This window comes from Schistocerca serialis, chromosome 9 (genome assembly GCF_023864345.2).
Source record: "Schistocerca serialis cubense isolate TAMUIC-IGC-003099 chromosome 9, iqSchSeri2.2, whole genome shotgun sequence".
Lineage (NCBI taxonomy): Eukaryota > Metazoa > Arthropoda > Insecta > Orthoptera > Acrididae > Schistocerca > Schistocerca serialis.
The window spans coordinates 386,915,005-386,937,716 of record NC_064646.1 but is presented as its reverse complement, the minus strand read 5'-3'; the positions used below and the strand labels follow the sequence as shown (position 1 = coordinate 386,937,716).

General features: G+C 41.3%; 1 protein-coding gene across 3 annotated transcripts in view; it reads left to right on the top strand.

Moving 5' to 3' along the window:
- LOC126418649 (histone-lysine N-methyltransferase SETD1B) overlaps window positions 1-22,712 on the top strand; it is a 168,558-nt gene that overhangs the window by 27,114 nt on the left and 118,732 nt on the right. For 2 of the 3 annotated variants that reach the window (XM_050085521.1, XM_050085522.1), the window contains exon 3: window positions 15,054-15,146. The exons of the other annotated variant lie outside the window; for it this stretch is intronic. In XM_050085521.1, the coding sequence (XP_049941478.1) occupies window positions 15,054-15,146 (93 nt within the window). The remainder of the gene's footprint in view (window positions 1-15,053; window positions 15,147-22,712) is intronic. 3 annotated transcript variants of the gene reach the window in all.

The following is a 22,712-nucleotide window of genomic DNA, read 5'->3' as shown; positions in this document are numbered from 1 at the left end:
TTTCTCTTTCATCTGTTAACTTTGATGAGAACCATGCATATTTGATCATATTTGAAAAAGCAGGTGCCCTGAACTGATGCAAAATTAATGAGTGTAGTTTTATCGAATCGTCCCTGGATGCGATTACTCTGTTGCTCTTCAACAAATTGGGAGCGTTCTGAATTTTCTTCGTGAAAATTTTATTCTGTCAGTCACAAGGCTAGCAAAGTGGAGTACAATGTGATGGGATAACTTTCATGGTGTAGTTGTATGCTTTCTTCTCATCCACGAAGATGTGATTGTATACGATCAGATCAGTTTGCCCTCCCCACATATCAGTGATACATAGAAATTTTTCCCGTCCCATGTACGGAAGAATCACAGATTTTTAAAAAGTCTTTGTACACCAGTTTTGTGGACTTCTCTGTTTTGTGTAGGATACAGTTACCTTTTTAAATTTGAGGGTTAATTCATCCAGTCATTTCTGACACTAGGGCCAAATTTTCCCGATGGTTCCTGCATACATTTAAAAAAAAAAAAAAAAAAGTTCGGTATCATCTTTCCTGATGCAGTTAGAGTGTACTGTGCTGTGTACGAGTGACTTGTGACTTATCTTGTTTAAATCTCTTCCATGTACGAGAACGGTTCTCGCCCCATTCTCCGAGAGGGATCTATTGTACGTTGATTGATATTGACAGCCCATTTGATCGGTGTTGATTATGTAGTAGAGGTTATTACCAATGAGTAGTTTTGTTTGTAGTGGAATTCTTCTGCAGCTACTAATACTTCTTCCATCACTGCATACTTTTTGGAACTGATGAACTTTGTAATATTCCTTTGCCCGATTTTATGCTTTTGTTTAAATCGTTTGACCCAAGTCGAACTGGCCTTGAAATTAAAGATATCCGATAAAAGCGGAACAGCAGCATTCATCGTCCATTGCTGTAAAGTTCTAGTTGTCACCTGCTTGCCAAAGAAATTATATTATTTTCACAAGCCAGTTTCTTTTTACAATGTATTTTACATATATTTTGATATGATTTACCTGTTCCAAATTCTGTCTCGCTTCGACAAACCATTCATACGTCTCACTATCGATAGTGTTCCATTTGTCACAACGAGCTCCATCTCGTTTCACACCCTCTTTACATTGATACAGCATTGATTTATGTTTTAATTGAGAGACGCCATGGGACTGCAAACTCTTTAGGCTCCATTTTGGAGCTATTGCAATAGCGACTGCTCGTTCTTTGTAGGATGGAGGCACATAGTCTGCTGGTTCATTTATGAATTTGTCACCGTTGAAATCATCATCTCCGTCTACTCCCATATACTGCAAAGTAAATAGCTTTATATTTTGTCAATTTGTCTGCAAGAAAGAGAACATCCACACAAAGGTGAAACTTACTGTCTTAAAGTCGACCACCTTGTCTTCTTCGTTGATGTTTATTAATTTGTCGCCATTGATGATCCGTCTATCGGCCAACAGATCTTGTATTGCAATACATATCTCATTTCCAGTTGCTATTGAATTAGCAGAGATTGTGCTGAGCAGTGTATTTGTTAGAAGATTTAAATCTCGAATCAACTTTTCGACGTATTTGATGGTGTTGTTGTTGTTGTTGTTGTTGTTGTGGTCTTCAGTCCTGAGACTGGTTTGATGTAGCTCTCCATGCTACCCTATCCTGTGCAAGTTTCTTCATCTCTCAGTACCTACTGCAACCTACATTCTTCTGAATCTACTTAGTGTATTCATCTCTTGGTCTCCCTCCACGATTTTTACTCTCTATGCTGCCCTCCAATGCTAAATTTGTGATCCCTTGATGCCTCAGAACATGTACTACTAACCAGTCCCTTCTTCTCATCAAGTTGTGCCACAAGCTCCTCTTCTCCCCAATTCTATTCAGTACCTCCTCATTAGTTATGTGATCTACCCATCTAATCTTCAGCATTCTTCTGTAGCACCACATTTCGAAAGCTTCTATTCTCTTCCTGTCAAAACTATTTATCGTCCATGTTTCACTTCCATACATGGCTACACTCCATACAAATACTTTCAGAAACGACTTTCTGACACTTAAATCTATACTCGATGTTAACAAATTTCTCTTCTTCAGAAACACTTTCCTTGCCATTGCCAGTCTTCATTTTCTATCTTCTCTACTACGACCATCATCAGTTATTTTGCTCCCCAAATAGCAAAACTCCTTTACTACTTTAAGTGTCTCACTTCCTAATCTAATTCCCTCAGCATCACCCGACTTAATTCGACTACATTCCATTATCCTCGTTTTGCTTTTGTTGATGTTCATCTTATATCCTCCTTTCAAGACAATGTCCAATCCGTTCAACTGCTCTTCCAAGTCCTTTGGTGTCTCTGACAGAATTACAATGTCATCGGCGAACCTCAAAGTTTTTATTTCTTCTCCATGGATTTTAATACCTACTCCGAATTTTTCTTTTGTTTCCTTTACTGCTTGCTCAATATACAGAATGAATAACATTGGGGAGAGGCTACAACCCTGTCTCACTCCCTTCCCAACCACTGCTTCCCTTTCATGTCCTTCGACTCTTGTAACTGCCATCTGGTTTCTGTACAAATTGTAAATAGCCTTTCGCTCCCTGTATTTTACCCCTGCCACATTTAGAATTTGAAAGAGAGTATTCCAGTCAACATTGTCAAAAGCTTTCTTTAAGTCTACAAATGCTAGAAACGTAGGTTTACCTTTCTTAAGGTCAGTATTGCCTCACATGTTCCAATATTTCTACGGAATCCAAACTGATCTTCGCCGATGTCGGCTTCTACCAGTTTTTCCATTTGTCTGTAAAGAATTCGTGTTAGTATTTTGCAGCTTGGACTTATTAAATTGATAGTTCGGTAACTTTCACATCTGTCAACACCTGCTTTCTTTGGGATTGGAATTATTATATTCTTCGCCTGTCTCATACATCTTGCTCACCAGATGGTAGAGTTTTGTCTGGACTGGCTCTCCAAGGGCGTCAGTAGCTCTAATGGAATGTTGTCTACTCCCAGGGCCTTGTTTCTGCTCAGGTCTTTCTGTGCTCTGTCAAACTCTTCACGCAGTATCGTATCTCCCATTCATCTTCATCTACATTCTCTTCCATTTCTATAATATTGTCCTCAAGTACATCACCCTTGTATAGACCCTCGATATACTCCTTCCATCTTTCTGCTTTCCCTTCTTCGGTTAGAACTGGGTTTCCATCTGAGCTCTTGATATTCATGCAAGTGGTTCTCTTTTCTCCAAAGGTCTTTTTAATCTTCCTGTAGGCAGTATCTATCTTACCCCTAGTGAGATAAGCCTCTACATCCTTACATTTGTCCTCTAGCCATCCCTGTTTAGCCATTTTGCACTTCCTGTCAATCTCATTTTTGAGACGTTTGTATTCCTGTTTGCCTGCTTCATTTACTGCATTTTTATATTTTCTCCTTTCATCAATTAAATTCAATATTTCTTCTGTTACCCAAGGATTTCTACTAGCCCTCGTCTTTTTACCTACTTGATCCTCTGCTGCCTTCACTACTTCATCCCTCAGAGCTACCCATTCTTCTTCTACTGTACTTCTTTCCCCCACTGCTGCTAATTGTTTCCTTGTGCTCTCCCTGAAACTCTGTACAACCTCTGGCTTAGTCAGTTTATCCAGGTCCCATCTCCTTAAATTCCCACCTTTTTGCAGTTTCTTCAATTTTAATCTGCAATTCATAACCAATAGATTGTGGTCAGAGTCCACATCTGCCCCTGGAAATGTCTTACAATTCAAAACCTGGTTCCTAAATCTCAGTTACCATTATATAATCTATCTGATACCTTGTAGTATCTCCGGGATTCTTCCATGTATACAACCTTCTTTTATGATTCTTGAACCAAGTGTTAGCTATGATTAAGTTATGCACTGTGCAAAATTCTACCAGACGGCTCCCTCTTTCATTTCTTAGCCCCAATCCATATTCACCTACTATGTTTCCTTCTCTTCCTTTTCCTACACTCGAATTCCAGTTACCCATGACTATTAAATTTTCGTCTCTCTTCACTATCTGAATAATTTCTTTTATCTCATCATACATTTCATCAATTTCTTCATCATCTGCAGAGCTAGTTGGCATATAAACTTGTACTACTGTAGATGGCATGGGCTTCGTGTCTATCTTGGCCACAATAATGCGTTCACTATGCTGTTTGTAGTAGCTTACGCGCACGCTTATTTTTTTATTCATTATTAAACCTACTCCTGCATTACCTCCATTTGATGGCGTCAGTGATTTCACTTCTTGATTGTTCATTCAGCTCCTCTATCTCTGATGTATCTTCTTCTGGCTGCACTTCTATAGACACACTTGGCTCGCCCATTTCACTGTATTCTTTGAACACACACGGCACTAACAACACGTTGCAAGCGACGGACCCTGAAGACAATTGCAAACTAGCAGTTTAGGAGCTAGGTCACTGCCGTGTGTTTGACCATGGAGATCATGTTCATAATACACAGAGGACTGTCCGTGTGAACTCTGTGTATTATGAAATTATATCACTGTAGCCAAATAAAAGGCATGACCTAGGCGATACACTGTCACAACACACGGAGTCCACTTTCTGTTTGACTGAGCCTATACATAATTTAAACTTCTTAATAATTTCACACTATTTACACTGTTTGTTGATATCCTGTAAAATAAAATGGAAAATATCGGACGATTCAGATTAAAAAAAAAAAAAAAAAAAAAGGAAAAGGAAAAAACACAGAAAGGATCCGAACACAGTACCTACAGCGTGGTAGCTGTAGACCTTAACCTCTGCGCCATGCTCACTTGGTTGAAACACGGCTAACATTATGCGTATTACAGCGCACAGTGAACTTCAAAATCAATTTTTTCAAGAAGCAAGGCCCGTCACTAAAGAAGCGGATCGCCTCATACTCAGGGCATGTCTCTCTGCAACATATCCGAGACCCATCAAAATCCATTATTTACTCTTTTGATGGTCCCCTTGTGAGTTATGAATGTACAGACCAGCCTCTTCATCTCTCGATTGGAGTGGGGATGAAAGGGAAAGGCTGTAACATGCCAGATAGCACTCTTAGTATAAAAATCTTCAAATCTTGAGACACAATATGTGGACCATTGTCTGTTGCAAGCGTATGCCGCAGTCCTTGTAAGGAAAAATGCTTGAGAGGGCTGTGACCATAGATGCCATGGATGGGCAACAAACCACATAACGAAATTTGGAGAAAGCATCAACTATTACAAGGCAAAAAGAGATAAGGAATAGTCCTGCAAAAATCTGCATTAATATGCTCCCAGGGGTGCTGAGGGGCAGGGCACAGGGAAAGAGGGACCCATGGTGCAGCTCGATGGATGGCGCACTGTGGGCAGACTGTTACAATGCACGTGATCTCATTGTCAATACATGGGCAAAACACGTGGCCGTGGGCCAGCAATTTTGTATGAAAAATATGTAGATGTAGAAACAGCACAGTGGCCCAAGTATGGTGCATGATGTACTGCCGCCATGTGGATGTCATCACAACTATGGCTGCCAACTCTTCAGTAGCCACCATTAACAAAGCATCAAGAAACGAGAGGTGGTGACACAGAGCATAATAATTATGCAAGCCATCCGACAAACTGATGTAAGACAGGATTGGTTACCACAGCCACAGAAATTCAAGAACTGCTAATGGGAGGGCCATTATGATGTTTTTGTCTTTGGCGTTTAAATGGAAACATAACAGTTCATCCTCATCAAATGCTGGATCAGGACCAGTTGGCATTGGAGAAAAAGTATCCGCATTAGTGTGGGTCGCAAATGAATCTCATAGTTATAGCATGACAAAACAGAGCCCACCATTGCAGGCAGTGGTCTGCTTTGCATAGTAAAGATGCCAAAGGATTGAAAACAGAAATCGGAGTTTATGATCAGTGACCAAATGAAACTTAGAACCACATAAGAAAATGTGAAATTTTTGGAGCATGTATACAATAGCAAGGGCCTTTTTTTCCCCTCTTTGTAACTAGTGCTGTTGTGCTTGATTCAGAGCTTTGGGAGCATACACAATAGGGTGTTCAGAACTGTCCTCATATTTGTGCATGAGAATGGCTCCAAGACCATATTGGAAGGCGTCTGTGTCCAACACAACATGTTAGCCTGGTTGGAATATAACCAAGCAACGTGTCGAATGTAATTTTGACCTTAATAGAGTAAAAGCACACTCACAGGCAGGCAACCAGTAAGAAGGAATGTCTTTCTGTAAGAAAGAACGAAATGGCTGGGCCAATTTGGATGCACCAGAAAGATATTCATGGTAGTATGCAGCCTTTCTGAAAAAGGCTTGCAATTTTTTGACTTTGCTGGGACATGGCAGCCATATAATGACATCGACTTGCTGGCGTAAGGGGTTGACGCCAGCAAGAGACTTCAAAACCGAGATAGATGATAGAAAAAAAATTTTTGATTTGTCCAAGTTTCATTTTAAACAGATGGCCTGTAGTCCCATGAACAAGGCATTAAAGTTTTGCCGATATTCATCTGTTGAGGAACATCAGACCACAATATCATCCAGGTAGTTAGTAGTGCACCCCGATATGGAGGTCATGAGTTGCTCCAGAGATTATTGGAAAGTGGCAGGGGCACTTTAGATGACAAATGGCAGGTGCTAGTGTTGATATAACCCAAAGTGGGTATTCACTTCAGGGACACATTTGGAATAGTCAGCAGAGGCAGTTATGAGTAGGCTCCTGAGAAGTCTATTTTGGAAGAATGGTGGTCCCCAGAATGCTGTACTAAGAGTTCGTCCAGATGGTGTGTGGGGTAGGTATCAATAATAGACTGTGAATTTACAGACAATTTAAAATCACCACAGATCCGAAAGTTACTGTCAGGTTTTTTGAGAGTTACCAATGGAATTGACCATTCCCTAGAGGAGACAGGTGTGATAACATCCATAGGTATAAGTTGATGTAGTTCCAAGCAAACTTGCTCTCGTAAAGCTACTGGGCTGTGTTGTATTCATTATGATGTGAGCCTTAAAATCAGTAACACACCCTAAACCTCCCAAAAACAGGGAGAAATGTTCCAAGCAGAGCATGTCCAGTTGTTGGTACGGAGCTTGATCCAATACCAGATGCACTTCATCAGAAATAGAGAACCTAAAAATTTTGAAGGCATCTAACCCAAATAAGTTTTCAGTGTTGGCATCATCCACTGCTAGAAACGTCAAAGGCTAAACTATTTATTTGTACATTACAGAAGTAGAAGGCTGTACAGTATGGGTATTTGTTGTTTATTGTAACTCACTAACTGACAAGATATAGGGGACAACATCAGTGATCCAAGATCCACATAGGTTTGAGAATTTAACAAAGTCACTGCTGCATCAGTGTCCACTTGCATTTTTAATAACTTCTCCATTATTTCAATGTAGACTTTATTTAGGGCTACCGTCACTTAGGAAACACTATTCACACCCATATTCATCCCATCCCCTCCCCCACCCCCCTCCCGTCACCAATGAGCTAACTGATGGCAGCTGAGGAGGAGGATAAGCAACAGCGGCTATTTCGCACCATGCTTCTACGTGATTTTCTTTTGCCCTAGGCAGTTTGAAAGACAGAGCAATGCTTAGAACAAGTATGAGGTAGGGATTTTCACATTGTAAAGCACATTCACGAACTTCTGTCATGGGCCAGGCATGTTATAGCATCACAAACCATCGGATCCGTATATGATTCCCGATAGGCCTCTGTGCAAACTGGCAGTGACAGGTAAGCCTATGAAGTGCTGCTGCCTTTCCTACTTTTGGGAGATTTTAACGCCCATAACCCTTGTGGGGTGGCACCATGCTTACTGGCCGAGGCAGAGATGTCGCAACTTTACTGTCTCAGTTCGAACTCTGCCTCTTAAATACTGGGGCCACCACACATTTCAGTGTGGCTCATGGTAGTTACTCGGCCATTTTCAGCCCAGGACTTCTCCCACCTATCCACTGAAGAGCACATGATGACCTGTGAGGTAGTGACCATTTCCCCATCTTCCTGTCACTGCCCTGGCGTCAGGCCCATGGACGCCTACCCAGATGGGGTTTAAACAAGATGGACTGGGAAACTTTCACCTCTGCTGTCACCGTTGAATCTCCCCCACATGGGAACATCGATGTCAGGGTTAAGCAGTAGACTATAACAATCCTTTCTGCGGCAGAAAACACGATCCCTTGCTCTTTAGAGTGCCCCCGGCGAAAGGCAGACCCTTGGTGGTCGCCGGAAGTTGCTGAAGCAATTAGGAGCGACGGTGAGCTCTACAGTGGGATAAGCAGCACCCTCCCCTGGAGCACCTCATAGCCTTTAAGCGGCTCCGTGCCCGCGTTCGCCAATGGAAGCAGGAGTGTTGGGAGAGATACGTTTTGATCATTGGGTTCCATACGTCACCTTATGTGTGGGCAAGGATCAAACATGTTTTCGGGTACCAGGCCCCAACAGGTGTTAACATAAATGGCATGTTATCTACCAATGCAGTCGCGATTGTCAAGCACTTTACTGAGCACTATGCTTGAGCTGCTGCGTCGGAGAATTACCCACCCAGCCTTTCGCACTCTCAAACGGCGGCTGGAAGGGAAAGTCCTCTCGTTCACCGCACACCACAGTGAATCCTATAATGTCCCATTTACAGAGTGCGAGCTCCTCAGTGCCCTAGCACATTTCCCCGACACTGCTCCTGGGCTGGGTGGGATCCACAGATCTCTTATCTGACTACAAGCGACATCTCCTCATCATCTTCAACTGGATCTGGTGCGATGGCGTCTTTCCATCGCAATGGCAGGAGAGCACCATCATTCCGGTGCTCAAACCTGGTAAAAACCTGCTTGATGTTGATAGCTATCGGCCCATCTACCTCACTAACGTTCTAAAGGTGCTGGAACATATGGTGTGTCGGTGGTTGGGTTGGGTCTGGAGTCATGTGGCCTACTGGTTCCATATCAGGGCGGCTTTGCACATGTTCATAGTTCTCCTGCGCATCCGAATTACCGTCTCCTTTTCCCACCCACGGCGGTTCATCTGCCACATTGGCAGCCCAGGCCAGGGCTTGCAATTGCAGTTTATGTCCGAGCCCTTCTTTCCAAATTGGAGTACTTTCCTTTACAACCTATACTTGAGGTCCATCCACGTACACTTCCATGGTGTACACCTAGGCCATGGCTTTGCCTGGACCTTTCACATGGCCCTAAGGACTCAGTTAACCCCGTGGCTCTCCGCTGCCACTTTCTCTTGATTCTTTACATGTACCATGGCCATGAAGTGCTTTTCACCAATGGCTCAATGGCTGATGATCATGTCTGCTTTGCGTATGCCCATGATGGACGTACTGAACAGCGTTCCTTGCCTGATGGCTGCAGTGTTTTGACTGCCGAGCTGGTGGTTATATCTTGTGCTCTTGAGCACATCCGTTCATGCTGTGGGGAGTCATTTCTTCTGTGTACTGACTCCTTGAGCAGCCTACAAGCTATCAACGTGGGCTACCCTCGTCATCCTTTGGTAACGACCATCCAGGAGTCCATCTATGCCCTGGAATGGTCCAGTCGTTCACTGGTGTTTGTCTGGACCCCAGGTCACGTCTGAATCCCAGGCAACGAAATTGTAGACAGGCTGGCCAAACAGGCTACGCAGAATCAGCTTATGGAGATTGTCTCCTCTGCAACTGACCTGCATTCAGTACTACGCCGCAAGGTTTTGCAACTTTGGGAGACGGAATAGCATAACCCCAGTACGCACAACAAACTGCGTGCCCTTAAGAAGACTACGAATGTGTGGAAGACCTCCACGCGAGCCTACCACAGGAACTATGAGGTTCTCTATTGGCTCCACATTGGCCACACTTGGGTGACGCACGGCTACCTCCTGCGCCGTGATGACCTACCTCAGTGTCGTTGCGGCGCCTGTATCTTGGTGAGCTGTCCTTCTTTGGCTGCCCTGTGACGGATTCTTCAGTTACCGGACTCTTTGCCATTAATTTTAGCTGACAACGCCTCATTGGCTAATTTAGTTTTACGTTTTATATGTGACAGTGGGTTTTATTATTCTATTTAAGTTTTCGCGCATGTCGTTTGTCCCTTTGTGCTCTCCACTTTAATGCTTTTAGGCTGGATGTTTTAATGTGTCGCAGAGTGATTGGCTTTTCCTTTTTATTCTCGTGGCTGGCCAGCCATGGTCATCTTCTCTCTTGTTTTTATCCCGAAATGTGTTTCTTGCTTCTCTCTCTGGTTTTCTTTTCCTGTTTTGTCCATAGTAGTTTGGTTGTCCTTCTGTCATTCTTCTGGTTCTTCCATTCTCCTGTTATTGAGCTGTACGTCTCCTTTCTTTTCTTCTTTCCCTTGTGTAATTATTTTACCGGGAATAAGGGAATGATGACCTCCCAGTTTGGTCCCCCCCCCCCCCCCCTTAAACCAACCAACCAACCAAATTCATGACAAAAATAAAGTTTTACACAAGTTGGGTCCAGTGACTCCAGAAGCTTGAAAATGATGTTCCTGAAGGTGTTTTTCATGTGTGTCCCAATATTCTGTAGAGTCATTGTGTGGAGGAAATGGTCAGTGTTGCGTGAATGGTAGTGGAACCTGGCGCATCAACTAGGCTGCCAAATTGTTTAGTGCAATGGAGAGAGGTTCGTGAGAGCTCGCTGTTCTGTTGGAACTTTGTGTAGTACCCTTTATTGATTGTCTGACTTATTGGCAAGAGCTCATAGTGCACTGTGCTCTTAAAGTTGAACGAAACAATGAGCATGGCCCTCACATTTGCCCATACTTGGACAGAAGCTGTGGGTGGTGGAAGCTGTGATCCTACTGTGATATTCCTCCTTCCTGTTGCATATATGCGAATAAATCAGGTTTGGCTGTCTACGTACAAGATATAGTCCACATACAAATAACTTTCAACTGTGGCATAAAGACCTGTGTTTTCAATTTGTCTGTTTAGGTGCACCTTTTGGAGTATAAATGGCTATTACTTTCCTTCATACTCCAGCTATGTTAAGTGCACAATGATTACTGTTGACAGTGTAGATACTGGTGAGACAGGCTAAGATAGTCCCATGGTTTTGGATTCGCCTGCAATTGGTGAGTTGGAGGGATGGTGGAGCAAAGGTTGGGTCAGTCATGTATTGGTTCTTTGAAGCTTGGGAAAGAAAAGGAGGTTTGAGGTTAACGCCTGATGAAGGTCATTGGAGATAGACACTGGTATTGACCTTGCGTGATGTCCATCATACACACTCCTGCGGGTACTCATTTCAAAAGATTTGGATCCTTACTACTTCTTCACAGTCTATTCTTTCCTTGCTGATCTTTGTAACAACTTTTCCCCCTACAAAGACAACAGGAAATATCATGACTACAACACAAGAACCAAAAGCAATCTGCACACTGATTTGAAAATCTTATTGTGGTTCAAAAACGGGTTTCTTACCCCATCATTAATCTGTTTCATGCTCTCCCACCACATATCAAGTGTCTTCTTAAACAGTTATTGAAATTGAAACAAATTCTCAAAGATTACTTAGTCGAGAAATATTTTTATGCAATTGGTGAATTCTTGAGAGGAAATGAATATTGTTACTAATCTTTCAGTTGTTTTAGAAATAGTTTTAATTAATTTTATTTTGAGCATTATCATAGATGATCCTGTATATGTAACTCATCCTTCCACAGTGTACAATTTTCTGTAGACTTGATATATGTTTTTAGCTGAGATCTTGTTTACATTGTATATTTTGTTGCATTTATATAAGTTATATATAAACTGTATACAAATGAATAACTAAATAAATAAACAAACAAATAAATAAATGAGGAATAATCAAGCATTTGACTGAAATGTTTATGAAAACTATGAACATCAGAATCTGTTATAAAAAGGAAGGGCTTTAATTTTGTAGGCACAGGAAAGGACATTGATAAATATGTTAGCAGTAATTGTGCACCTGAAGAGCTCAGTTTGGAAACTAATCCCAATACAAGGATTTTGGAAGTCCCTGACGTGATGGATTGTGAACTGATAAATTAAAGTTTCAGTGTGCAAACTGATTGTGAAATTACAGATACATGTAATTACATAGTAATTTCCTTAGAAAATGTCCAGTATTTCGTAAGAAATTTGCAGTTCAGCCCAGGTCATATGTCATAAAGCTCACATTGGCTTGAACAATGCACTGAATTGTAAGGTAATATTTTCAAACTATTTCAGTTTCACCAGTAACAATGTCAATGTCTTGAAGTAACGGAATAAATGTTCTTGGTTTACTTGCCATGTTAAATGTGGATAAAATCCCAGCCTTTTGATAATGCCTGTATCATCATCATCATAATCAGAGGCTAAGCCTGACAGTTGAGAAACTGGAGGGTCTCCAACTTTCATACCCAGGGGTTAGCATCTGATTGGCTGGATTACATCGTGATGCCAACATGGAAATGGCGTGTTCGAGGCGATGCCATCTATGACCATGGATTTTGTTTGCGCTTATCTGTCTGGCGTAGCTTGCTGTGCCATTCCTCGCATCAGGTGGTAAACAGCAAGAAGTCTTCCTCTGTGCTCTTTCTTTATCAAGTGCATGCTTCCATGCATAGCTGGTGTCTTTATTGAAGTTTTTTCACATAATCTAAATTCCACAGCTTCCTAATCACGGGGTCCAAATAGTTTGACGCATGAGCAAGTATTCTTGTTTGTTCAAACAGAATGTTGTGTTTATTTAAGAGGCTATGCTCAGCCACTGCTGATTTTTTGAAATACCTGTACTTGAGGTGATGCTGATGCTCGATGCAATGATCGGAATCAGTCTATATAGACTGGCCCACACCGAGCAAGATGGCGCAGTGGTTAGCACACTGGGCTCGCATTCGGGAGGATGATGGTTCAATCCCGCGTCCGGCCATCCTGATTTAGGTTTTCCGTGATTTCCCTAGATCATTTCAGGCAAATGCCGGGACGGTTCCTTTCAAAGGGCACGGCCGATTTCCTTACCCATCCTTCCCTAATCCGAGCTTGTGCTCCGTCTCTAATGACCTCGTTGTCAACGGGACGTTAAACACTAATCTCTCCTAGACTGGCCCACATAATTGTTGCCACACTCGCAAGGGATATTATAAATTCCTGGCACTCTCAGACTGAGATTATCTTTAATGGGTTGCAACAGTTCTTTAATCTTCCTGGGTGGTTAGAAGACTAGTCTGAGTCCTTGCTTATTTAGGACTCTACCTATTTTACTAGTTGCTACACTGCAGAATGGAAGCTGTGCAGTGTGTTGGTCCTCTTGGCTGGTTTGGACAGCATTGTGTCTTGGTTTCCTTGACACCATTGACCTAATATCATGGACGGAATACCCTTTCCTTCTGAACAATGTCATCAGATGGTTAATCTGGAAGCCAAGGCAGTCATTGTCCGACGAAATAATCCTGGCTCTGTGTGCTAAGGTGTTTGGTATACTTCTCTTATGGGCTGAATGGTGAAAGCTACATCCATTGAGATGCAGGTCGGTATGCATTGGTTTTTGGGACACAGAATGATCATGTCATCCGTCTGATTTCTGTTGGACCAATACATCTAGGAAAGCTACCTTCCTGTTCTTCTCCCCCTCCACTGTACCTTACCTTATGTTACCATGTATACCACTGAAGTGAGCAACGAACTGCTGCAATCCCTCTCTGCTGTGTGAGCAGATTAAAAATTTGTGATGAACATATTTGAAGAAGCAGAATGTGGACAGAAAGGAGCACTGTTCAACACTTGTTCTTGATAACCCTCCATGAAAAGATTAGCTATGGCTGCCCGTGCTGTGCTGTCCCTTCAGTCATTTCATAATTTCATAATAATTCCCACCATACAAAATGTAAGTGGTTGTCAAAGTGTGCTGAAATAATTTTAAAATTTTGCAGAAGAAATGAGGGACCAATAGTTTTATTGTCTCTTCCACTCGTACCTTCATAAACAGGGAGACCACATTGAGGCTGACAGTTACTTTACTCGGATCTATGTTCATCAGCTTTATGATATCAACAAACATTTTTAAATTCTTAATATATTGTCTACAGTGTCTGTGGGAGCCAATAATTTAGTTGAGGGCTTTGCCAGTCTTTATATAGGAGAGTCAAGAACACTAACAGTCAGTCTCAGTGGGATGCCATCCTTGCATGTTTTAGGCAAGCCATAAAATCTGACTGGCCTACATGCTATAGGCCTTAAATTAATTTCAAGTTTGTCAGAGAAGCCAGAGTTCTTTAGTAGCTCCCCTTTCTTCTTGCTAATTGCTGATGTGGGATCCCATTTGAGAATGTAGTATGTGTTGTCTTCCAATAACTACCCACTTCCTTATGACAATCTGTAGCATTGAGGATAACGGTAAATTTTCATTCGCAGAAAGTAAGACAGCAATCTTTTCATCCTTCTCGAACAATTTCAGTCCTTATTTCTCCACTTAGTAATATTGGACTCAGGAGGAGGGGGGTCGGGGGGAGGGGGGGGGGGGGCGATGGCTCTCTCTAAAATCAGGCAATTAGCAAATCTTACATTATTTTTAGTTTTTCGAGGAAGATACTGCATTGCTTTTCCTACTCTACTAATAATCTGTCACTGGTAGCTTTTGTGGAGCTGGGGCAACAAAATTCAGTCCTTTACTGAGAACCGTGGTGGTGCCTTTGTCAAGCTCCTTGTTGGAGAAGTTGATGGCAGTTCCTTGTTCATATTTAAGGTGCTCAAAAATGTCGGCCAGCTTGACCATTGTCTTGCTTAAATTAACTTGTTGATGTGCGTTCAAAGTCATGTCTACCCATTCCCAGTCCTATGGTTAGAGAGCTGCAAACAGAAATAGCTGAAAACTAAATAAGGTGCAAGCAACATTTTTAGTTAAAAAAAATTCTTTGTTACATCATAATTGCGAAGTTTGGAGTCTGTGTATCATTAACTTATATTTGTATCTGTATGTAGTGAGTAAGAAATTTTTGTTTTAAATTTTATGTTAGTACTTGATGTAGCTTCATGTCATTGTGACTTGTTATGTACTCACAACAAAACCTATCTACAGATTGATGCAAATTATGTTGGTGAGCCACCACCCTTGGAGGTCACAATCTGTAACCTTAATGACAACATAGACAAGGCATTTCTTACAGATATGGTAAGTGTTAACATTTTTTTATGAAACTATTACTGACAAAATATTGTGGAAATTATTTTCAGATTGTTTCTTACACATTTAGATAGTCCTTTTCTTGTGAAAGAGAGAATGTTGATTCATGCATGAAGGTCAGTAGTGTATTGACATTTACAACTTGAAAATAGGGTTTAAACAAAATGGACTCATCAAGGGAAGTAACATTTAATTTAGATCCATATCTGTTCAAGAGTTTCAAAAAAATAAAAAGACTGACAAGCAGTCATCTGCAAATGAATGGTGGATAGCACAGAAGCACATTTAAAGATGCCTGCAAACTGACGGTTTTTGTGTGTTCTGGGGGCTGCAGGAGGAAAGAATTGTACAGCATGAACAGAGAGAAACATGTAGGACAAACTATAGTGAATAAGAGTTTTGTGGTCATATTTTCATTCATATCTTAAGTCAAAGAATCTTAATGTGGTGCCTTTTTTGAGGTAGTTATACTTTTGGTAGAATTCATCATTTGTTTATGTAGAACTGTATCTAAAACAGATGATATCTCTTCAGAAGGAGTTGCATGCCTTGAATGCTCTGTGGGTGGTATAATTAAAGCTAACCTAGAACACAGTTTCCTTCTGTCAGTTCTGATTACTACTTTTTTTGCTGATAATATCATCATGGCCTTAATAAGTACTCATTTATCTATGGCAATATCAATACAAGAACATTGAACTTGTCAAATTGAGTTTATTATTATTATTATTATTGTGGCTGTTGCTGTTCCCCCTTTTATGCTGAGTTGTGCAATTTTAGGAAAAACTGTTTGTTGGCTTCTCTGATTTCTATTTTCTTTGAAGTCTATATAACGACTGGAACATTGTCCCTTCCAGTGCTGGTAAATATTAACATCTACACAAGATATGGCTGACATATTTACATGCAATTTCACCCAATTTCCATTGTGATCAACAGTGTGTGTGTGTGTGTGTGTGTGTGTGTGTGTGTGTGTGTGTGTGTGTGTGTAAGGGGGGAGGGGGGCAGAAGTCAGATGGAAAAATAGCACAAGTGTCCAAGTGTGGTGTCTTTAATGATGGGTTTATCTTTTGTACAGATAACATTAACAGTTATAGAGATAGAAAAACTATCTACTTTCCAATCACTGAAGCAAGAACATTTGGAGTGAGAGCATCCCCCCCCCCCCTTCCAACAAACACACACACACACACACACACACACACACACACACACACACACACACCAATTTCAATGAGATTTGGTATACTAGTTTGAGGCCTGTTAAAAGTAATTCCTATGAAAGGATTTACATCACATTCCTTCAGTTTTTCAAATAATTGAGGTCAAACGTTATGAAACAGGATGTTTTGGATCTGTGGTGTCATCAGAACACTCAAAAAGATGGAAATTTTGGCAGACCCGCAACCTAATATTTTCTGAGAAATCTAGGAATTTGTGACTTTGTTCCATGGCAGATGTAATCAAAGAGGTAAGATCACGCTAACTGATCCAATGGCAAAGAAATGTAGAGTGCACCCATGAGTTTTAACAATATTAATTGCAGTCTTCTTTTACTCTTTGACAGGAGAATGAAATCCCACAAAATTTATATATTATTATTTTATATAAAATATGTTTTATTATGAACAAGGTCATTATTGCCACCACCCATATCCGGGTTAATGACAGATGTGCAACAGACTGTTCTTCTCACAAAATGTACTATAGTATAGTAGGGAAAGTGAAGATGAAAGAGAGGCTATAAGTGACATGTTATTATTTCTGTAAGTGTGCTCTCTCTCTCTCTCTCTCTCTCTCTCACACACACACACACACACACACACACACACACACACAAACAAACAAACTCATTGTTTCCTTGCTGTAATGATAATCTTTCACAGTAACACATCGTATAAATGCTATTTTCCTGCACACATACATTTCACACTCAGCAGACTCAATTTACAGGTATGAAGACATTTTTTTGGCACTCAATGTCAATGCATACCATACTTAATGCATTATGATAACATCATCTGAAATATTGGGACTGTCATCTAGTTGTATACAAAGCTATGGATCTTCGATTTCAGTTTGATGATGCAGTTCCTGATGTGTTTTGATAAGTTTGTGATAATTTTTCAACTTCATACCAAAATTCTAAACTTATCAAAGGAAATAAGTCAGACAAGTGCAGGCACAGTGCAGTGGTAATTTTTGCCCATTGTTCACAACAAAAATGGTATTAATTAAAACAACAATGTATAAATTTTGTGACAGCCTTTGTTGTCTTGCTAAAGAGTAAAAAATACAAGAGACGGTCATGAGGTTTCAACTACCATATCAATGAAATTATACAGGTTTTTTTTTTTTTTCTGATGCATTTCTGTAGTCGTGGTACACATTTAAATTCCTGTGCCACAATGCGATAGCACTGCTCTTGCAAAGCCAAAACAAAATGGCACAGCCCATAGGTAAAGCGGATTATCTTGAAGCAATTTGTTGCCCACATTTGAAGGGAACAATGCTACAACAATCCATGTTGAGGTGATGTGGGAACAGTGCACCAACAAATGGTGCAAACACTTCGAGTGATTCAACAAGTCTCAGTGACAAACTGTGATGTAACAGATGATCTCTGTGTCAAGGTCCTGGGTCCCTGAGACTGGTGTACAGTAATTGAGACAATAGCTGAGAAAGGGGCAATCAACCGTGGAACAGTTTTCAGTATCTTTCATGAACTTCTGAACATGACTGATGTTGCCAACCACTGGCTGCTGTGACTTCTCAAACGCATTCAAAAAACAGAACGTCACAGCAGTGGAAGTATTGCAGCTTTTTCAGGCCTGTCCAGATGGCTGCTTTAGCTGCCTAGTCATTGTGGACAAGTGCTGGGAATATCCGTGTGACCTCGAGAAAATGGAGCGAAACAACAAGTGGGAACATGTGCATTCACCACTGCCGAAAAAGGTGAAGGCCCAACTGTATTTGGTTAAGGAAACACTTAGTGTTACTTTGGGACTGCTGTGATAATGACTGATAACATTCATTATGAGCAAACTGTCACATGAGCATTGCAGGAGACTGTCAAGATGAGGCATCCCAGGAAGGTGAGCAAGTGGCTGTTTCTTCTCCATGACACCGAAACAGCTTGTTCGGCACAGAACATCATCACATGTGCTATTTCATTGGAACAGCTAAAACACAGATTTCTGCAACCAAGAACTGCACCAAGTCATCCATTGTGGGGGGAAAATGTTTCACATTGGAGGGTGGTTAGGTAGAAAAGGACCAACACCATGACCAAGTTTCTTTATTGCAGCTTGATTTTTTTTGAGGTGATAACTAAGATTTAATGACAACTCTTGTATTGCAAGAAATGCAAGATGAATCCTTTGTGCAAGGAAGCTGATGTTGATCCCCTGTACCAGTTGAACATTGTGCCAGTTAGTGAGGATGTAGTTCATCAAGTGGATCCATAAAGGATCACACTCACTTAATTCTTCACTTCATTGGGAACAATTAGGTTGTGTGCCTGGCTTGTGTAATGAAATTTACTTATTTTGAATGCTCTAAGAATGTCATTCGGTCTGAATGGATTCTGTGCTATAAGCCTTGATCTCTCTCTCTCTCTTTTTTCAAAAAACTGGAGTGTAGTGAACCAAACTGTTAAACAGGAATTATTTTCAAGTTGCACGTAGAAGGTTTGCGTAAGCTCATCAAAATTGGTGAGCCACGGGGTTTGGCGCCTTCATGTAAGATAGTTACAGAAATGCTAAAGGGAAAGGATAGCCTAATCACTCCTCTACCTCTCTCACTTGATCAAGATATATAGAACGTGTCAAAAGGTATAATAGGAAAACTTAATTAAGTAACTTGGTTCAAAGACAAAATGAAAACGGAGACAAAATGTGAGAAACTGATTGAATTAAAGGCTTCATGATATGGAAGAAAGATAAGCTAGGGTACAGTATAAAGACATTGGTCATAGGCATAGAGATTGGTCGAGAGACAGAACATAGGATGTATGTAGAGGATTGAAGCAAGTGTGCCTAAAAGAATGTGGAACCATAGGGTTGAGAAACCGGTTTAAATTAAATGCAGGTGGATGGTGAGAATAAAGTATGTTTTGGTGAGCCAGTTCCAGTTTCCACACTTCACAAACATTTGTTGTAAAGACAGTAACATCCCTATCACCTGAGTGATGAAAAAAGAACCCAGACCCCTTCATTTTTATTCCACAGAATGATGGCAACAGAGTATTGGTTGTTGTTTAAAAACAAGTTATCTGTAATCAAGAATCATGGATCGCGTGGAGGTGGTGCCGGGTGTGTGTGTGTGTGTGTGTGTGTGTGTGTGTGTGTGTGCGTGCGTGCGTGCGTGCAAGTGGTACGGATAGCTGTACCATAGATACAGTCACATTGGAGAGGTTCCTGTGGAGAGGATAGCCAGTCCTGTGGTTCCTGAAGAGTGGCAGCACTATTTTCAGTACTTGCAGAGGAAGTACTCAGGGTGATAGATTAATCCATCCCTGTAACATTAACCAATATGGTTTTGCCATGTTGATAGCGGAAATGGCTGAAAGCAAGGGAAAACAACAGCTGTTATATTTTCTGAAGTCTTGCAGTGCTACTGTATGACTTGACAATGATGGCATCATCTTGAGTAAAATATTCCAGAGGAAACATAGTCTCCCATTTAGATCTCGGGGCCGGGACTACTCAGGAGAATGTTGGCATAAGGAAGAACAAAGCTGGAACCCTGTGTGTCAGAGCATGGGATGTTAGATTCATTAAGGGGACCTGGATATCACAAGGGTCCAAAAAAAAGGGAATTATTATTTATTTGATAAAATTGGAAGCTAACGACGACCGGCAGCAAGCCCGTAATCTTTTTGAATATTTAGTTCACAGGGAAAATTTTAAATTTCACATGGGACACTACTGCCAAACACAGAACGTTGCCTACAATGTCTTGTTATTTAAGTATGGCACTGCTATTTCCATAGCAATTTGTTTGTGTAATGTCCTTGAAGAACATATCAACTGTACTATGAGCAGGCATTTACTGCAATCTAGATTACTTGAGTTTACGTCTCTTTTTTCTACGTGCATTCTTATTGTAAACTTGTTATTGTGACTGGGTATGTCAACCATTTTACATTGTAAAATGCCGAAAACAAAAATGTTTAATTACAGTTGTAAATATTATGGTAATCAACACGTGTGTTGTTGGAAATTGTAAAAATGAAGACATTGTTACACCACAGCGAAGTCAGGTTAGGTCGAAAAGATTGGCAGGCAATGCTTCGAAACTAAAGTTCAAATATCTTGCTGAAAATGGACAAGATGTTGGGCTTGTAAATAGTGAAAATAATGCTTACTTTTTAATTAGGAACTGCAAGCTTTTGGAATTACTTTTGTCTGTTGCTAAATGTAATACTGTAATAGTGGAAAACCCCTTATGTGTAGAGAGGACATAAGTAAGAGAAGAGATGTATTCAGCAGAGTTTTAGGGGAATGCCAAGTGTGTAAAGTAATGAAATGTACAATGACATCTCCTGTAACGTGCACAAAATATAATTATATGAATATTTACCTTGTTTATGCCTTGAAGTGAAGTGTATTGGGCAAGAAAGAATAGTAACCCAGATATTGTGTGCTATGATGGATCTCCCACTGCCACCTGTCAATTTTAGAAGTATCATAAATGTTTGCATAATGCCGTAACAGAAGTCGGTGAAATATCTGTACAGATGGCAGTGAAAGTAACTGTAGATATTTGTCAATCTTGTTGTAGTGGCCCCTTATTGTTGGAGGGCCCCCCAACTGACACGCAAGATGGGTTGCCGATATCATTTCAGGAGCGCAGACAGAAACATTGCCAGCAGATAGAAACAATAACAGACTTTCTCAATAAACATGGAACTACTTCGCCAGATAACATGTGAGAGTGTTCCACCAATCGTAACTCGTATGCCTCATGTAGCACTTCGCCGACCTGGCTTTATAAGCACGCCTAGACCGTCAGACCAGCAATGTTGACCAACCGATAGGAACAGCTCTGGCCAGTATTTACACCGGCCCTAGCATTGTATTAACTGGCCGTAGCATTGTAGTATCACATTGTATTTTGTAGCGTAGATTTTGGTCAGTATTTTCTTCCATTGTCTTGTTTCCTTATCTGGTTTGCCACCACAAGAGTTGTGAGGTTTTTTTCTGTTTGTTCTTACATTTAACACTTAGCATATGCCAAGAAGGCATTTTTCTTTAATTATAATAAAGTGTGTTCAAATTGACTGTTAGTTCTTTCCTGCTGACTGCAGGACAGTACAGTTATCGGTGACAATGATGAAACTTTCATTTTCAAACAGAATGGCCTCCTCCGAGGAGCTTCTTGCCGTTGGTGGAACCTCTACAGCAGATTCAGGCAATGCTTACACGTTCAGAAATTCGCTCTCACTCGTCAGCGTTGCAAGAGGTAGTTCATATAGTTGATTCCATCGCAAGTAAATTGAACACTTTGTGCGTGGCTCCACCGACATTTCCGGCTTTCGATAGGTCCTTCGAATCATGGTCGAACTATGTCAAATGAAACTCCCTGGCAGATTAAAACCGTGTGCCGGACCGAGACTCGAACTTGGGACCTTTGCCTTTCGCGGGCAAGTGCTCTACCATCTGAGCTACCCAAGCACGACTTACGTCCCGTCCTTACAGCTTTACTTCTGGCAGTACCTCGTCTCCTACCTTCCAAACTTTACAGACACTCTCCTGTGAATGGTTGGAACAACATTTACTGGCACATGGGATCCACAATGAAAATCGAAGTCAGCCCTTTTTTTTTTTAACGATTGAACCCTGAGCAGTCCCCTCGAAATCTCTTTTACTCATATTAAGGGGTGCCTTTCTGAGTAATTTGATGCACAAATACTTGTCACCTCCGCCCATCAGACTTTCTTTTCTTGTTGGAAGTCCCCAGGTCAGACTTATCGGGAGTGGATTATGATGCTCCAGGGTCTCTCCCATGATTGTAAATTCTGGTGCACCAACGTTGCCTGCAAGCAGTTTATGCCTCTTCATTGATTCACAATATGGTGGTGTTTCACGCATGAGACAAGGGCCTTTGGGCTGATATTTTGAAGTTAAAGGATCCGTCCCTTGACACCTGTCTGTGGGTTATTTGTGTGTTTGAACAGTCTCACCGGCTACAACCACCACATCTTGATCCAGCTGTTTTTGTGGCTCGCCAGTTGCCTAGTGCCGAGCAGGAGCCTTGTCGGACCATTGGTCCACTCCATCTTCTCCAGACTCACCAACGGTAGGAGTGCCCCCAGCAGTGAGCAAGATGTACGGCTTGCAGCCGAGCGGACCATATCACCATGGTGTGTCAGGCTTCGCAGAAACATCCCATAGATGCCACGCCTCCTGTGGACTCACAGGCTCATCACAAATTGTCCCTTCAGGACCTGGAAGCCTCGCATTCCGTTGACGGCCAAGTATTCTCCATCATTCCCCAGTCGGGTGCCCATTTCCTCCTTATCTTAGAGGTCATGCACATTCAGGTGATCTT